General features: G+C 37.7%; 1 protein-coding gene across 3 annotated transcripts in view; it reads left to right on the top strand.

The window, feature by feature from the left end:
* The window catches only part of ZNF385B (zinc finger protein 385B), a 148,880-nt gene that overhangs the window by 21,925 nt on the left and 111,271 nt on the right, over window positions 1-15,684 (top strand). The window contains exon 2 of one of the 3 annotated variants that reach the window (XM_063162244.1): window positions 8,270-8,572. In XM_063162244.1, coding sequence (XP_063018314.1) covers window positions 8,272-8,572 — 301 coding nt within the window. In that variant the 5' untranslated portion in view covers window positions 8,270-8,271. Of the gene's footprint in view, window positions 1-8,269; window positions 8,573-11,829; window positions 11,924-15,684 lie in introns of those variants that run through there. The other 2 variants (XM_063162251.1, XM_063162249.1) reach the window with 2 other exon arrangements.

The following is a 15,684-nucleotide window of genomic DNA, read 5'->3' as shown; positions in this document are numbered from 1 at the left end:
TAAAGCAACATTGGTTTTGATATTTTTTCAGTTCCAAAAGGGAATCAGCTGTTTACACGGACTTTGACAGTACCTTATACATGATGACTAATCTGGGACCATCTTTTCAGGAGCACTTTAGGATTGACATCCACTGCCTCTGATCATGGTTGCAGTTTTCTGTTCTTTGTGCTCTTAGGGCTTCCAATCAAGCTGACAGATCTCAATCTCACATTTTTTCCCTGAATGTGGTGTGTTCTTTGTTCATGCCCAGCTATTATTTTCACACAATCATCAAAGTGTCCAAGAGTGCTTTCACAGCATTACCGGACTTTATCCTGAATTAATGATTTCCAGCACAACTTCTATTCAGCTCCTAGCATTGTCAGACTTAAGGAGAAGACAGCCATCTATGAGGCCTGACTTTCTGTTGTGGCTTGCTTTTGTGCTGAGATGAATTCTTGATATTTTTAAGAAGGTAGGAAATTCTTTTTACTTCTTGAGACCAAAGATTGATTTACTCTTCAAATGTTATTGTGCTCAAGCAAGATAAAGTAACAGCCAGGTGCAAATACCCTGTGGGAACCTCAGATTATGTCAGCAGGTTTTCATCTTTATTTTTGCAAGTTTATGCCACGGACAACTGTTTTTATAAATAAAATAGTTGCTTCACTAGAAGTACCTTACATCTTGAATCAATTGTCTAAATAATTAAAACCCGTGTGTTTTGCAGTTGGCTTTATGTTCTCTTAAGCTTCTTAAATGTATAAAAATAATGTGTTGTTTAAAAAAACCCTATTTTCTGTGGTCCTTTTGTTATTGAACACAGAAATAATTCAACCTGAACACAGGTTGAAACTCTACAGGATTTTCCCTTTATAGGTTTGTGTTTATCTCTTCCAAGCTGTAAAATCTGATGGAGATATATTTAATTAATGTTGTGTTAGTCAGTATTTTACTAGGGATAAATACAAGGAGTCCTTTGATTTAAATAGACTTGGATCCAATGCTTTGAAAGTTACAAGTAAAAATCTTAACCTAGCAACTTTGTAGAAAATTTTTAGAGGCACTATCGTTCAATTTATTTATTAAATTTGCAACTGATAATACAGTTCCCTGGTCTCAAGAAAGCAGATTATGAAAATGGGCAAAATTGAAAATATGCATAAGAAAACTCACTTGGCTAATTTCTACTTGGAAAAATTTTAGTTTTTTAAAATCAAGGGTTTGCTATTAAAATAACTTGTAATTTTTGTGTTCAATCTATTAAGGTATCCTATTTTATTTTTTTATTTTGATTTTTTCCTTTCTTTGTTCTTTTTTCTTTTTTCCCTGTGTTTGGCATTTGGGCATGTTTAACATTTTAATCCTTCCCATATCCAAGAAAGAGCTAATATAAGTCTCTCTATTTTTGTGATTTGGTTTTTTGTTCTTCCTGGGTGTTGCTTTACAGATATGGTATACTTGGGATTTAGGTCTTTAATATGAAACTGGAGTTCCCGTATGAAATAGGATTTAAATAGGATCAGATACATGATGGCTGGTATGAAATGGACTTTTTTTTTTTTTTTGTGAGGACTCTAAAAGACAGACTGGACTCTGGGGTACCTGATGGAATTGTTGCAGCCCTCATACCAGGGATGACACTGTGGATATCGGGATCATTATAAGGATTTGTTAAAAAAATGTTATAGAGAAAGTTAAGGGAGCTGAGTAGCCAACTCTACTCTCTCTGATAATTTTCTGCATGTGGTAGGGGAGGGCAATGTCTAAAATGACATCTAAACCATGTGTTGGACAATTTGGGCAGCTAAATATTCTTCTGTAATTAGCTAAGATTGCTTAGAGTGCGAGTTATCTGAAGGTAAGCTGTGGTTTAATGACAGACTGCTGATTAGAAGGCAGCAACTTGTCAAATGGTTCATCAAGCAAAATGGTATTATGGTAATTCTGTAGAACTATCTGTTTGTCTTGAAGCATAATCCAGGATATCTGTCTGGACTCCAAACTTGGGTAGCCTGCTTGGCAGCAGTCGGATGTGTTATGTCAGATGAGGATACATCTCTTTGGCAAATAAACTGATGTGTAAATAGATTTGTGTTAATGCTAAGAGTGCCAGAAATCTGTAAGTATGGGTGCTACAGAGGAAAGGATCAACCTTACAATTAGAGCTAACTGCAGATATTGGCTCAAGCAACAGCAGTCACTGATAACCTCAGTGAGAGTCATTTCATTTGCTCCAGTTTAGCTGAGCTCACAGTCTAGTGCAGCAAGTCACTTTTCAGTTTCCTTAACATGGACAATTTCAAGGCAGTAAAGCAAAGCAAAACACTAGCTACTTGAATGCTTCCAGTTTTCTGAATTACCTTGTGCTGAACAGCTAATGTTTGTGTTGTGAAACAACCATCTGTTTTTATAGTTTGAAGAGAATCTCCTTCAAATGTTAAATGCTCTAAAATGTGTTAGTGAAGAGGCTGTCTGCCATTTGTTACCATTCAAAAGTTTTCATGCACAATGAAAGCAAGCTGAGTTTCTATTCCTCTTTTTATTGATAAACTAGCATCAAAATTAAAGCTAAAAAATTACTTAGCCCAGTTTGGTCTGTGTACTGTGACCAATTGATTATTCTTTATCTGTCTTAAGAAATAAAAAAGTGTTTACTTTTTTGAACCATCCAATTTTTACTGTAACTTTGAATGAAAACATGCCATGTATTTTGAAAGCAGAGATGAAATACATAGCCAAGAGTTGACCAGGTATGGATGGGTGGGTAATAAATAGTTTGACAGGTGGACATGTTGCAGAATATGATGTCTCCTTGAGGAATTTCAGAACAAGATGAGGATTAAACATGGCAGTTCTCTGTTTGGGTTTGTATTGAAAGAAAGAGGAACACATCTTCAGAAACCAAACAGGTCCCTTAAACATATGGGGGATTTTTCAAGGCTGGCTTCAAAAGAGTCTCTAGTGCTTTTTTTAACTCTGTAGGATACTGTGCACAAGGCACTATGCATATGCTGTTCACCACAGTATCCCAAAAGAACTTGTTGCCCAGATGGTGCAAACCATATGCCTCTTGATAGTTTATCTGTGTTTGGGAAATACTCTCTAAAAATACAATAAAGGTCATGAGACTCGTAAAAAACAGCTCTAGTAAATTTTTAAATAATGCTCTGGAGGTATTCAAAGCTGGTTTGTGTATTTTTTGGCATTGGGTTTTTTTCTTTTGGGAGATGAGATGCGTGTAAATGTTTTGTGGAGAGATGAGGAAGTAGGGAATCATAGCTGCTCAGTGTGAGGCCACAGCTCTTGAGGCATGCATGCAGGCTTCCTAGTTCAGTGCAGAGATAGTTTTTCTCCATTGGAGATGATCAAGAGGACTACAAAACAAGGCTGGGTCCTGTGTCTCTCTCTCTCCCTGCTTCTCCCAGCTGTCTGAATGAACCATTTGGAAATGTAACAATACAGAAAGCCAGTTAATTTTGGTTTTTATTCCCATGTCTTCAGCAGCTCATTTGATTATTTCCAAAAGCTAAGGGAGAAAATTCTCTTTGCCCATATGTAAGTTGTTAAAATACGTTTTCTTTTTTGCTTACCTGGCACAGATCCACAGAGGAAAGGCAGTCTAATTACATTTCCAGCACAGTGGTTCTTTGAAGTATGAACTAATTAGGAATGGGCATTGCAAAAGTTTAGACCAGCACTCAGGAAAAGAATGCATCATGTAACCATCACTAATTCATTAGGATAACCAAAGCTTATTTCCTTTGAGTAAAGATTTGCACATTCTCACCTACAGCACTGTACTATATATAATACTTCTTTGTAGCTCCTCTGAAAGCACAACTCTGTTTAAAAGTAAATTAGCCAGCCAAATTGAAAGGCTAATTGCCTTGAGCTTCAAGTACAAAGGATATCCACACTTAGATTTCTTTGCCAGCTGCAAGAGGCTGAGGGAGATGTGTTTTCAGAAATCCTAACAGGGTATCTCATTACACTTCAGAATTTTAATGTGGTGTCATAAATCACTAACTTATTCTTGCTCCAGTATTGTTTGCAGGATCTATTGAGATAGATCAGTTCTGTGTACTGGGGAGGAAATGTGATGGAGGGACAATCCTGTTTAGTCTGGTAACAGTTTATGTCTAATACCTGAGAAGGTCTTATACTGTACATGGCTTCCTCTTATGATTTTGGTCAGAAGAAAAATTAGTATATCTGGTTTGATTCATAACTTGTTCTTGAAAGAGTAAGACTGATGGGGCATACAATCCCTTCACAGACATAACATTTCTCTGGATCATTTCAGCTGGATATATGGATGCTCTTCTGTGTTTCCTGCTTTGTTTTTTCTGTTTTCCCATTCTCACCTTTCAATTTTTGAGTCTAATCTTCATTGAGTAAATACAGTGATAACCTTTGCAATGTGTATGTCCAGTGTGATTCACAGAATCACGTCCTTTTTGTATAGATAATTTTAATTTGTGGATATTGTGATGTATCAACTGCAGCTAGGACTTGGCTTACACTGTGCTGTATTAAGGTAATACAGAACTGGGAGTTTGCAGGATTGATCTAAAATATTTTCTCCATATGATAATTCCCAACTCTTCTGCCTTTTAATGAACTCATATTCTTGTTCTTACTCGTACTCTTCAACTTCTAAATACTTCACAAACCTACCTGTAACAATTACTCTAAATTACTTTTTGGTTTCAGAGAATGTAATGATTATGTAACTCCTCTTTATTCTCAGCTCACTGACTGTAGTCTCAAGTAGCTGCTTCTGTTACGCGATAATGTTATTGAGCTATGTGTGAGCCTGAGGAATGAAATGGCTCTGTTTCATATCTGACCCCTGGTGGGGGGAGAGCAAGTACCACCCAGAACTCTTCACAACCTATCTGCAGGAATAAGCTCTTTTTGAAAGAGAAAAACACTTGTCAGATGTGTGCTTGCAAAATTTGAGTGACTAACAAGTTAGGAGAATAAGAACAAAGTTGTTGATTTGTGGGGATTTTTTGTTTGTGTTTTTTTTTTGTTCCGATTACAAATTAATGTGTATGTACGTGTTTCTTTCATAAAAGTTTAAAGCATTCAGATAGATAGCCTTCTAAAGAAAGATTAGCTTGTGCAAGATAAAGCTCATTCATGGTGAGATTCTTAACACTGATTCAATGCAGAGCTGTACTTGTGTGGGATGTTCTAGAACCATGACATTTCAAAGGTGTTTTTCCAACCTGCACTTTAAAGAAGAAAGGAAGGAGACAAAATTTGGAAAACAGTGCAAACTTTCCTTGCATGTAATAACTTGTTTAGTTTTTGAACAAATATGTACACCAAAAGATGTGCTCATTTATGGTAAAATCAGTATTACTGTGTGAAAAATGGCCATACTTTGAAATCTCGGTGTATGTTTGCCACCAATGTTTTCTTTTTAAAAACTCTAGAAGAGACTAAGCAAAGCTTTTCAAACACAAGTGAGTTGCTTTACCAAATGTTCAGATCTCCAAATCCCAGGAGGATGAGGGCTGAGATTTCTGTAAGGAACAAGCAGATTTCTGAGGCTTGGCATGATCTTGTCTCTGGCTGCACATGCAGGTTCTGTCCAGGGTTGGACTGGTCTGAGTATGCTGCTGCCAGCCCTCCTATGCTCAATGTAGGCATTTTCTCAGAAGTGATTTGCATCTGCTGCTCCCATCAGTTTTTGGGAGGTCATGGCTGCTCATAATCAGACCACATTTTAATTTAGATGCGGAGCTTAAGGCAGCGAAGGTTGTTTCAAAATTTCAGCTTGTGGTTTTTAATTCTTAAATTAGTAGCAAGAGATTGCTTCAAGGACTCATTTGTCTGGTGAATGCAACTTTATAGTAAAAATTAATTTCTAGTTATTTTATTGTTAAAATAAGAGTGTACCTTGGCAGTCATTTGTTTTTATTTGTTTGAAGGTTAATTTTTTTTCCATACTGGCAGCTGGGATGCCTAAGGGTGCAGGTGCAGCGTGTGACTCCTTGCTGTGCTCAGTTGTTCTTTCTGGGTGCATCCATGTTTATAAATACTTTCGGTGATGTCAGGACTGCACTTTTGAGGCAAATGTTCTGATTTTCCCCAGGTACCTTGCTTTGGCCCATAATTGAGCCAAGGTTTTGTTCCTTTGGAGGAAAGGAAGCAGAACCCTGCAGTCCAGGAGTTTCCATGTCTTGTGCCGCAGTGCTAATGCAGTACCAGCCCGGTGCTTTGGGAAGCCTTTGGTGCTCTTACAGGCAGCTCCATCAGTCTTCCTTCTGCTCCATGCAGCTTCCTAATGCAGATGTTTGCTTCTGCCAATTTTAGAGGTATCCAGACCAACTGAGCTTCATTAAGATCTTACACATGATTGAAATAATTGCTGAATGATATTTTGGATTATTTTCTGTCTGCAGCCAGATGTACGAGATTTCTGACAGGCCAGGATTTTTAAACTGCAACATATTTTATTATTCTATAATGGTTTGTATGTACAACTTATAAAAGAATTTTTGTTTCATAACATTTTACTTCAGAGAGCAAAAGTCACAACAGTGATGTTGAAATAAATTATGGAAAACAAAGGGACTAGGGGAGGTTATTTATGGTTTAAAAGACATTGAAAAAAACAGATACTGAAGCTCTAAGCGAGATTAAATTTTCAGATGAAAATGTTAGCTCAGCTGAGTCGGGGATCTTGGTTGCTTGCCTTGAAATATGATACTTACACTTAAATGATTTAGTGTGATAGTTTGTAGCCTAGGTTTTTAGGACAACCAGTATTTTTTTTTTAATTAATTAGGTACCTATGCACTGCGATTATTTTTAATAATTAGTTTTATTTTTATTTGATGTGATTTATACCTTAATGTATTGTTAATATTGTTTATTTGATAACAGAACTGTTATCTATAAGAAAGATATTAAGTCTATTTGCCATACTTGATCAGTGAATTGTACTTGAAGGAATCTGTACCAATACTAAAATGTTAAGCATGGGTTAGGAATGTGAGGAAATACTCTATCCTACCATATAAATGACTAAATAATTCTGAAGATTTTTCTGTGTACACCCCTGTGCCAGGGAACAGAACAGACTTTCTCTTGGTAGTAAACTTAACTGGATTATGAGAGACACTCTAGTGTTACTTGTGAATGCTGCACTCTTCTGGGGAGGATTACTGCCACTTTTGGTTTAAAAGTTTGTGTGTTTCAGTGCTCCCGCCTAACAGGGTGGTAGGTGTACACAAAGTTCTGTGCTGCTCTGGTTCCCAGGCTGGAAAAGGGACCTTGTGTTTGAAGTCTTTTGCACTCTTGCCTGCAAAGAGCTGCTTTTGTGCACTGCTCTCTGAGCCAGCCTTTGGCCATCCAGAGTATTTGGGTGGTGGGGGATAGGAATAAACATCAATTTGTGCAGCTAAGAAAACAGAATGATTTTTATATGAGTTACCCTAGACCCTCTATTTCTTCTCTGCTGGTTTAGCGCCGTTCCTTAAATGAAATATGGACTTTCTGCCTATATATATAAAATTGTACTTTGTGCAGCTTGATTATGAGGTTTTTAATTCTCTAGGGCAAGTTAATATTTCAGGCTCTTGGCTTGTTGTTCAGGATCTCACATTTACCATGATTTTGTGTAGTTTGCACAAGACTGATGTTTAGCTGACTTTCTGCTGTACAATAGTTTGAGTTGTGAAGGTATTGATGGACAAATATTGATAACATACAGTCGTTGTATGAAGCTGAAGATTTGGATGTATGTGAAAGTGGCAAGGCTTCATTAGTCTCATTTGAACAGTCTGATGTCTTCCAGTGTTTCCATAAGATTTCTTGCTGGCATTGTTTTTGTTGAATAATTGTATTTGAATTTGAATTGAATTTGTAATTGTATTTGAAGTGGGCACTGCTATAGTCATTGGAAAGTAAAAAGCTCTGACACCAGTGTTTAGTAAGGCAAAGGAAATGTATTTGAAAATAATCTTAACCTCTGCTACAGATGCAATAATAAATCTGCTTTAAAATAGAGAGCTTGCTTAACAAAATAATGAGTTGTTGCAAGTTGCTGTGCACAGACTGTGATACATTGCCAACTTATTATTTCTGGGCTCTGTGGTGTGTCACAAATGCTTTTATTTCTATATTAAGCAATGCCTCTGCAGTTTGGAACCTTATTTGTTAGAACTGGTTGCTGGGTCATGTATTGCAGCATTTTAAAAATGAAAATGCAGTTTTAGTAGTAAGGATTTGTTGCTCTCTAGTAACAAATTGTCTCTTTTCCTTGTAGGTATGAAGCGTCCATTAAGTCCTGACCACATCATTGAAGATGGGATTATGAGTCAACCAGCTGCTCTACGGACCTTTGAAGAAAAAGGACTGAGGAATGACAGACAGGATTACCAATTAAGCAAAGAAAAGAAGAAGATACTGTTTTCCTTCTGTGAAGTGTGCAATATACAGCTGAACTCTGCAGCCCAAGCTCAAGTTCATTACAACGGGAAATCTCACTTGAAAAGAGTGAAGCAGCTAAACAATGGAAAAGTCCCTACAAGTACAGCTCCTGGCACTTTGTTTGCAAGTACCAGCACAGGTACATAATTAGTTTGAGATGTTGGATTTTGGTCAGTAATTCTGAGGAAGCTTTTAAGCTCTACCTTCTCTGCCCAACATAACCATTAAGCTTAATATAGATTAGTACTAGTAGTTAATAATATTTTGCCATGTTTAGAATTACTGGTGTATTTCTTTTCCTGGTCTCTTTGAAAGTAACTCTTGTGTATCCAAACACTTACACATTTTGTCATCTGCTTTTGTTCCCAAAAGAAAGTTCTGGAGGGATGCTACATGTACAGGAGAAACTTTAAAATGAAATCTAGTAGTGGAATGATGGAGGAGGAGAACTGGAATTTACAGGCCTGGCCCTTTCATTTTTTCTGTTCTCAGCCCTCCAGGTTTTAACCACTCCTATCCATAGAATCAGTTTAGGTTGGAAAAGACATCTAAGTAAGAAATATTTCTAAGTAAGACCTTTTACTTACTAGGAAAAACAAAAGTCTTGGGCAAAATGCATCTAGCATGCATAATGTGAAGATATAAACCACATAATATGCCTTCTGTTTATTTGTTTTTTTTTTTTTTTTTTATTTTAGTGTTAGACTTCGTTCATAGCTACATGAGAAAAATCTAACAGATCTTGAATCTTCATACAAGAAGTTTTCTTAATTGTAGTATTTGTTTTTATTTGTCACGTTAAGACCCTGGCTTTGGTTTTTTTTTGTTTTGTATAGAAACAGTCAAGCTGCATTGAAAGGTTTAGCTTTTTCTTCTAATTTTGTTTCTTGTTAACTGAATTTTACTTTTGTTTAACTTAGAACTAAGCAGTGTGAGAGTATCAGTTGTGTAGGACCTGTGATTCAAAAGATGAAATTCTTATTGAACAACTTCTAGATTAATTAATTGTGAGCATTCTTAAAATACCTGAATATCTGTGAGACATTATGATTGACTTATGATTCCTCTGTGTGTGGACCTACAATGCAGACATATAAAAACATTTTCTATTTTTGTTGCTTTTTGTTATCTGAACCCCTTCATCTGATGCCTTTGCTGTCATTGCTGGGGATCACAGCTGATACTCTGGCACCATTACTTAAAGAATGCTCTGATGCTCAGAATTCAAGTATGTTTGCTGGAGCACATGCTTTGGGGTTACTGCATAGCTTGGGTGTTAAAATTCATGTTTCTTTGTACTTAGTTCGCTGATCTCTATATTAGACAATTAGTTGTGTCCTAGTTATGCTGGTCTATCTGGTGCATGTTGAAATAAGCATTTTTTTTTTTTCATAGCTGAGGGACATTGTGTTCATAGCATTTAAAAGAAAGAAATGCCTTTTAATAGACAATTTACTATTATTGTGATTACCTAAACAATTTAATATACTGTTTAAGAACTAGCAGGAGAACAAGATTTACTGAGATGTAGTTCTCAAAGAACATTTTCCAAAAATACCTATAAATTAATTTTCTTTTAAATTGACATTATCCAGGTTCAGTTTTAATCCATGTCCTCTGGAGTGTTATTACCTCTTGTAATGGAGGTCTTCCTTTCCCATTTCTTCAGCTAACATTGTAAACAGAACTAATTGTGCAGATGGCAAGAGAGCAATTATATTAATCTCACCTCAACAGTGAATAGATATTATTCCAGATGCAAAGGAAGCAAATAGCCTCTCTCATACTTCACTGTTATAGCTGCACCCTTCTAACAAAGCATGTAGTGAACAGTTCAGCACACCTTAGGAAACTTCCTACAAAAGTTCCATCCAGTGTCAGGTTGGAGTTTTTCCTCTGTGTTCAATAGGTAAATGCGAAATCAGTAATATTCCCCCTGGAAAATGAGGTGACTGTAAAATATATGTGACTGAAAAGTTTCCTTGACCCTTCAGAAACCAGGATTACAGACCTGCCAGAACTGTCGTGATTGTGTGACAGAATTTATGGATCACTGACTCCAGCTCTTCCTGACACTTGGTGGACTTTGTTATAAGTGGAGATGAGATATATTTTCATAGTCATTCTGTTTTGTGGTCCTCTCTGTGACAGGTGGCCCTCAGCTGTTAGCAAATGTCCTTTTAATTTTTGACTTCTACTGGGCTTTACAACTATAAACTTCAGTTGCTCTTAACTTGCTGGTAATGGTCCTTGTACTACTATTGGAATGTTTATTAAGATTTGATGCCTGGGATTCCAGGTCCTGGAAAGGATATCTTTAATTGTATAGATGAAAGGCTTTTATATATTTAAAATCTAAATATAATTGTAGACATGAGTTTAAAGCTACTTCTTTGTATTTAGAGTAAGGGTGCAATTGTCATAGGATTTAAAATATATTTAGCAACAGATTTTTCTGAAAAGTTTCCTCTATTTCTAGTTAATCTTGCCTTGCCAGTTATTGATGTATACAAGTTCTCTTGCTATTGTACCTCTACCTGCAATTTAAATTACCTCCTAGCAAGTGAAATTTAATAGAAAATAAAGATTTAACAGCTGTTTTTCTTCATATTGCCGCCATCAAGAAATCAGTGCATTACACTAGGTCATTTTAGTGATTTGATCCACTCATTGAACTTTGCATTTTATTTACATTGCTGTTGAAAACCGGAAGAAAAGAGCATTCTGCTTGGAAAATACATTGCACACGGTGGGCCTTCCTTATTGCCGATGTTAGTGCTTGTTTATTACCGGCCATTCCCCCATGGCTCTTGGTGCAGCCACTCCCAGGGCCATCCTGATCCTTGTGCCAGGCACACAGACGTACAGACAGGCTGCTGTCAGCAGGACATAAATAAACTCTCATCAAAGTCAGAAAGTGCGTGTTTGCCTTCACAGTTTAAGTTGGAAATTATTTCATGTATTTCCTATGAAGAAAAAGGAAAAGAAAGGGTGATTTCCTGCAGCCATGGGGAGATGTATTTGGAGCGAGCCTATTTAAAGCTTTTCAGTGAGCGGGCTGGAGCCTGCAGCAGATCCCAGCCGTCCTGGGCGCCTGGAATCCACCTGGCCCCGCTGAGAGCAGGGGCTGAGCGGCCGCTGCAGTCCTGGGCGTAGGGCACGAACTCGGCTCAGGGCTGATGGAAATCTGCTCGCCTCCTCTGTGCTGCCAGCCAGCTAACGAGGGCAGGGCTGCTGGGAGCCGGGATGCGCCGGGATGCTCGGTACCCACGCGATGGCGCTGCAGGCCGGGCCGTGCCGAGCCGAGCCGCGCGTTCAGCATCCCGGCGCTGCCCCGGGGAGAACGGCGGGGATAACTGCGGGCTGCTCCCAGCGCCGGCGAGGGATGCCGGGCACGGCTGCCACGTGTTCCTCCCGCTTCCTCCTCGGAGGTGACACCGATTTTGCGCCACGAATTCTCATTGCTTCCTCCATGGGGTGGTATCTCCTGGTGAGTCTCCTGGTTCTCTCTTCTTTCCCCCATGGTAACGTGGGAACAGTTGGTGTAGTTTTAAGGAAGTGTACTAGAAATGCCTGTCAAAGTCCAGATCTTACAGACCTCTGGAAACGTGTAGGGAAGTTTTATTTTTGTTACAGAAAGTGCCCAGACTTAAAAGTGGGCAAAGGAAAATCCTTTTTCCATGGGTCCTAGGCTGTTTTAAAGAGCACATGTGCTTTAGGACACTCATTGATGCCCATGCGATCTTTCTGCAGGTCTGGCTGGAGGTGTGATTGGGATGTCAGGATGCGGTTTGTCCTGGCAGCAGCTCTGCCTTCTTGTTCTTGAAATCTCTGACCTTGCATGACAGTTTTGAAAATGCTGTAGGACCCTATACCATGACTCTTTGTAAGGAATAGTGCTACAAGTTGTAGTGTTAACACTGCAATACTGAGGAAATAATCACAGGTTGATTCCCTGAGGTGTTACAAACACACAGTTTTGTGGTCTGGTTCACAGCAGTGACAGCAAGGGATTTGTTAATACAGCAAAATAAATATGTAAATTACTAGACTTCTGTTGTGTTTGGGACTTAAATCCGGTCACAAAAAGGGCCCGGTAGTGGTAGTGGAAAGGAGAAGGTAAAACAGCAGTTTTAGGCATGGGAGAAGAACAAGGGAGTTTGGACAAGGCAGGGCTTCTTCCACTTTTGATAACAGAGATAAGAGCTTCTTTGTCTCTTTGTGCATTGCCATATAAATGTTTAAGTCTAGTCAACCTATCAAGTTTATGGAGGCAGGGAGGCTTATAATTCAAGAGCTCAGGTTATTCTTGATAGGATCCATGGACTGTATGGCTAACTTGCACATTAGTTTTCAAAAAAAAAAAGAGATAGAAAGTGTGAATAGTATCTTCAGCCAAAAAATTTAACAGACTATTGATGGACTTTGAGAAATTATACTGAAAACATTCCAGATAGCCTTAGATCAGACCCATGATGGTTAGTTACAACAGAATGAATCTGCAGTGCACTGCTCTCATTTCAGTGGAGTTTTTCCTTGGTTTTTGTCAGAAGAATCTAAACCTTAATGCAGGTTTTTGTATGTAGGTTATAATCTTTATATGGGCCAAGACTGGCTTTCTGACAGGTACCTTAGTTGCCATCTGAGACTGCTTTGTGCCAACGTAATGGAATACAGAACTTTTGCTTACTTTAAGCCTCTTGATCTGGGTCCTCAATTCCTTGTCAATGTTTGTCTTTCATTAATCTAAAACAAGACAAGGATAATCCGATTTTTATTGCAGAAGATCTTTATGAATTATTCTAGCTAGTACTCAGAGGAATGCAAAGCAGCAACTAAAAGTATCTTTAAAAAGCTTGTGGCCCGAGTCCTATTAAATGCATGCATGCATAGCTATAGAATTAGTACACAAGTCTTTAGAGAGCACTGTGAGCTTACTCTTTTTTTGTCTTGGGCCAAAACCTTTTTTAGACTAGTAGAAGGTGAGCACTTGTTCTGCCTTCCATTTCAGCTGCCAACATACAGCCCAACCTTTTTAGAAAGCAGTTTCAAGAAAGCTGCTTCTGTGGGGCCACAAAGTGGAGCAACTCCTCAGGGCTTCCCCTCTCTGTTCCCTCATGAGATGGAGGGTGCTCCATGCTTTGCTGTCCTACTCTTGGTAAAATCCATTTTGCTATTTGTAAAAAAATTATACTCTCACTACAAAGCAAAGCTGTGTCCAATATAATAGAAATAATAAGAGAAAGAGTTACATGTCCGTAATGAAATGTGGGCTAGTGAACTGTCGAGAAACTCTTTGTATTTCACTTCTTGCTACAGGGTATGTTGGCTTTTTTCTTATTCAGTGGTTCCTTGAACAAGATGACATTTGGTAGATGGTACCACATTCTCAGCATCACTTGAGTCTCTTCTACCATTTACTTAAGAGATAGGTAATGGTACATAACTTTTTTCTTGCAGAATGAAATGTATTTAGTATAAACAATTGCTGTTTTTTCTTTCATGGAAGTCATCATAGAAATTAGGCAGTTTATTGTATTCTTATTGGGCACTTGATACTCCTCACAAAATAGTGATGTTGAGAGTTAATATTAAGGCCCAGAACTAACATTAAAGTTGTTTTTTATTTGTCAGTGACTACAGACTATATCTATAATATTCTGTTCTTTGAGTAGATGCACTGTGGAAGTACTGGTAAAATTAATAAAAATATTAAGTCGATTATACTTGCGCTCACTGGTAGTCTTCAGGAAAAACATGGGGAAATCATTATTTTATTGAGGTTGGTTTTTTAAAGTAATTGATAAGTTAATCAGAAAAAAAGTTCAAAAATTTTCCTAATTTCCTAATGGCAAATTGAAAACCATAACTCTTTTTAAGCAGGTAAGAGTTATCAGGCCAATTATTCATTTCTAGACTCCATTCTCTTGGAGATGGGGAACACATGAATGACATTAAGCAAAAAAATAAAGTACCTATTATGGAAGAAAATGGTTTATAGGCAGTGGTCCTTTGTGGGGAATGTGGAAGAATTTCAAAATGAAATTGGGCAGTACATTCAGGACCCTTTGCCATTACTTTGCATCTTGTAGCAAAATGCCCTTCTGGACAGTTTAACCTCTCTTCAAGGGCAGTTATGCTGTGGTAAAAAGCAGCATTTAAGACATTGGAAAATCAGATGTTTTAGAGTCTAGGACCAAAAATACAACTGCTCACAAGCCATGGTTTCACTCTGAGAATGGCTGCAGGAGTGGTGGTGACACAACTTCTGCTTCAGCTGGGAGCATATCCCTTGTCATTTAACCACTTCAGGCATGGCCTGGGGAGTGTCTTAAATCAGCTGAATTGATGTTGCTGCAAGAATTTCTTCACTGTCTCACTGAAGGATGTGATCCACAGTTTAGAGGTGTAGACAGCTGAGATGAAAAGGGAGCTATAAGTTCAGACATTTTTATTTGTGTGCATTTCTAGCCATGATTTCTGTATTAAAACTACTGGAAGAAACAAAATAATGAAGTCAGGTTTGTTTGTTATTTTTACCTTGTAAAAGGAAAACTGCTATCTTCTCTGTATAGTATTTTTTCTCATCTGGGATCAGATCCTGTCAAAATTTCTCTGGTAGTTGTCTCATGACCCAGCAGTATATTTGGATACCTGTACAGGTAATATAGTAAAACCTCCTGTGTCCTTCAGTTTCTTCAAAGCCTAGTTGTGGTTACATCTGTCTTGTGCTGTGTATCTCTGGGTGTGAGTATGCACTGCAACATATGCTCTCTTACTTTTCTGGGGAAAGAGAACCTATGAAGTGCCTGAAAAGATAAAAAAGATGTACATTGTGAGAAGTCCATATGGGAGTAGGAATAGCATGAATTTAATAAGCCGTGAAGGTTTTTCATAGTAAGTAATTTAAAATTAATGTTGTTTTGAAAGAATGAAAGCATTGGTCATGCAATTTCATGCTTTTAATGATATTTTTATTTTGGTAAAAATATTTACTCTGCTAGACTGTGCAGGTCTTTGTTGGGTCTGCATTCTAAATGTTTTCACCCAAATATTTATTATACTTTTTAATGGATATCCTGGTTTTTAATATTTAATAGACTGCATTTGTTTCATGGTTAAAAAATACTTATTTCATTTGCATAATTTTGAATTAATCTTATTTAGAAAAGCTTTAAGGAATCATTAATTTTTATTGCTGAATTTCTTCCCCCCCCCCCCCACTCCCCCCAATAATGAACCTCATCACAA

Source organism: Melospiza melodia, chromosome 8 (genome assembly GCF_035770615.1).
Source record: "Melospiza melodia melodia isolate bMelMel2 chromosome 8, bMelMel2.pri, whole genome shotgun sequence".
Taxonomy (NCBI): Eukaryota; Metazoa; Chordata; class Aves; order Passeriformes; family Passerellidae; genus Melospiza; species Melospiza melodia.
The sequence above is the reverse complement of the archived record's forward strand: the minus strand, read 5'-3'. Positions and strand labels throughout refer to the sequence as shown.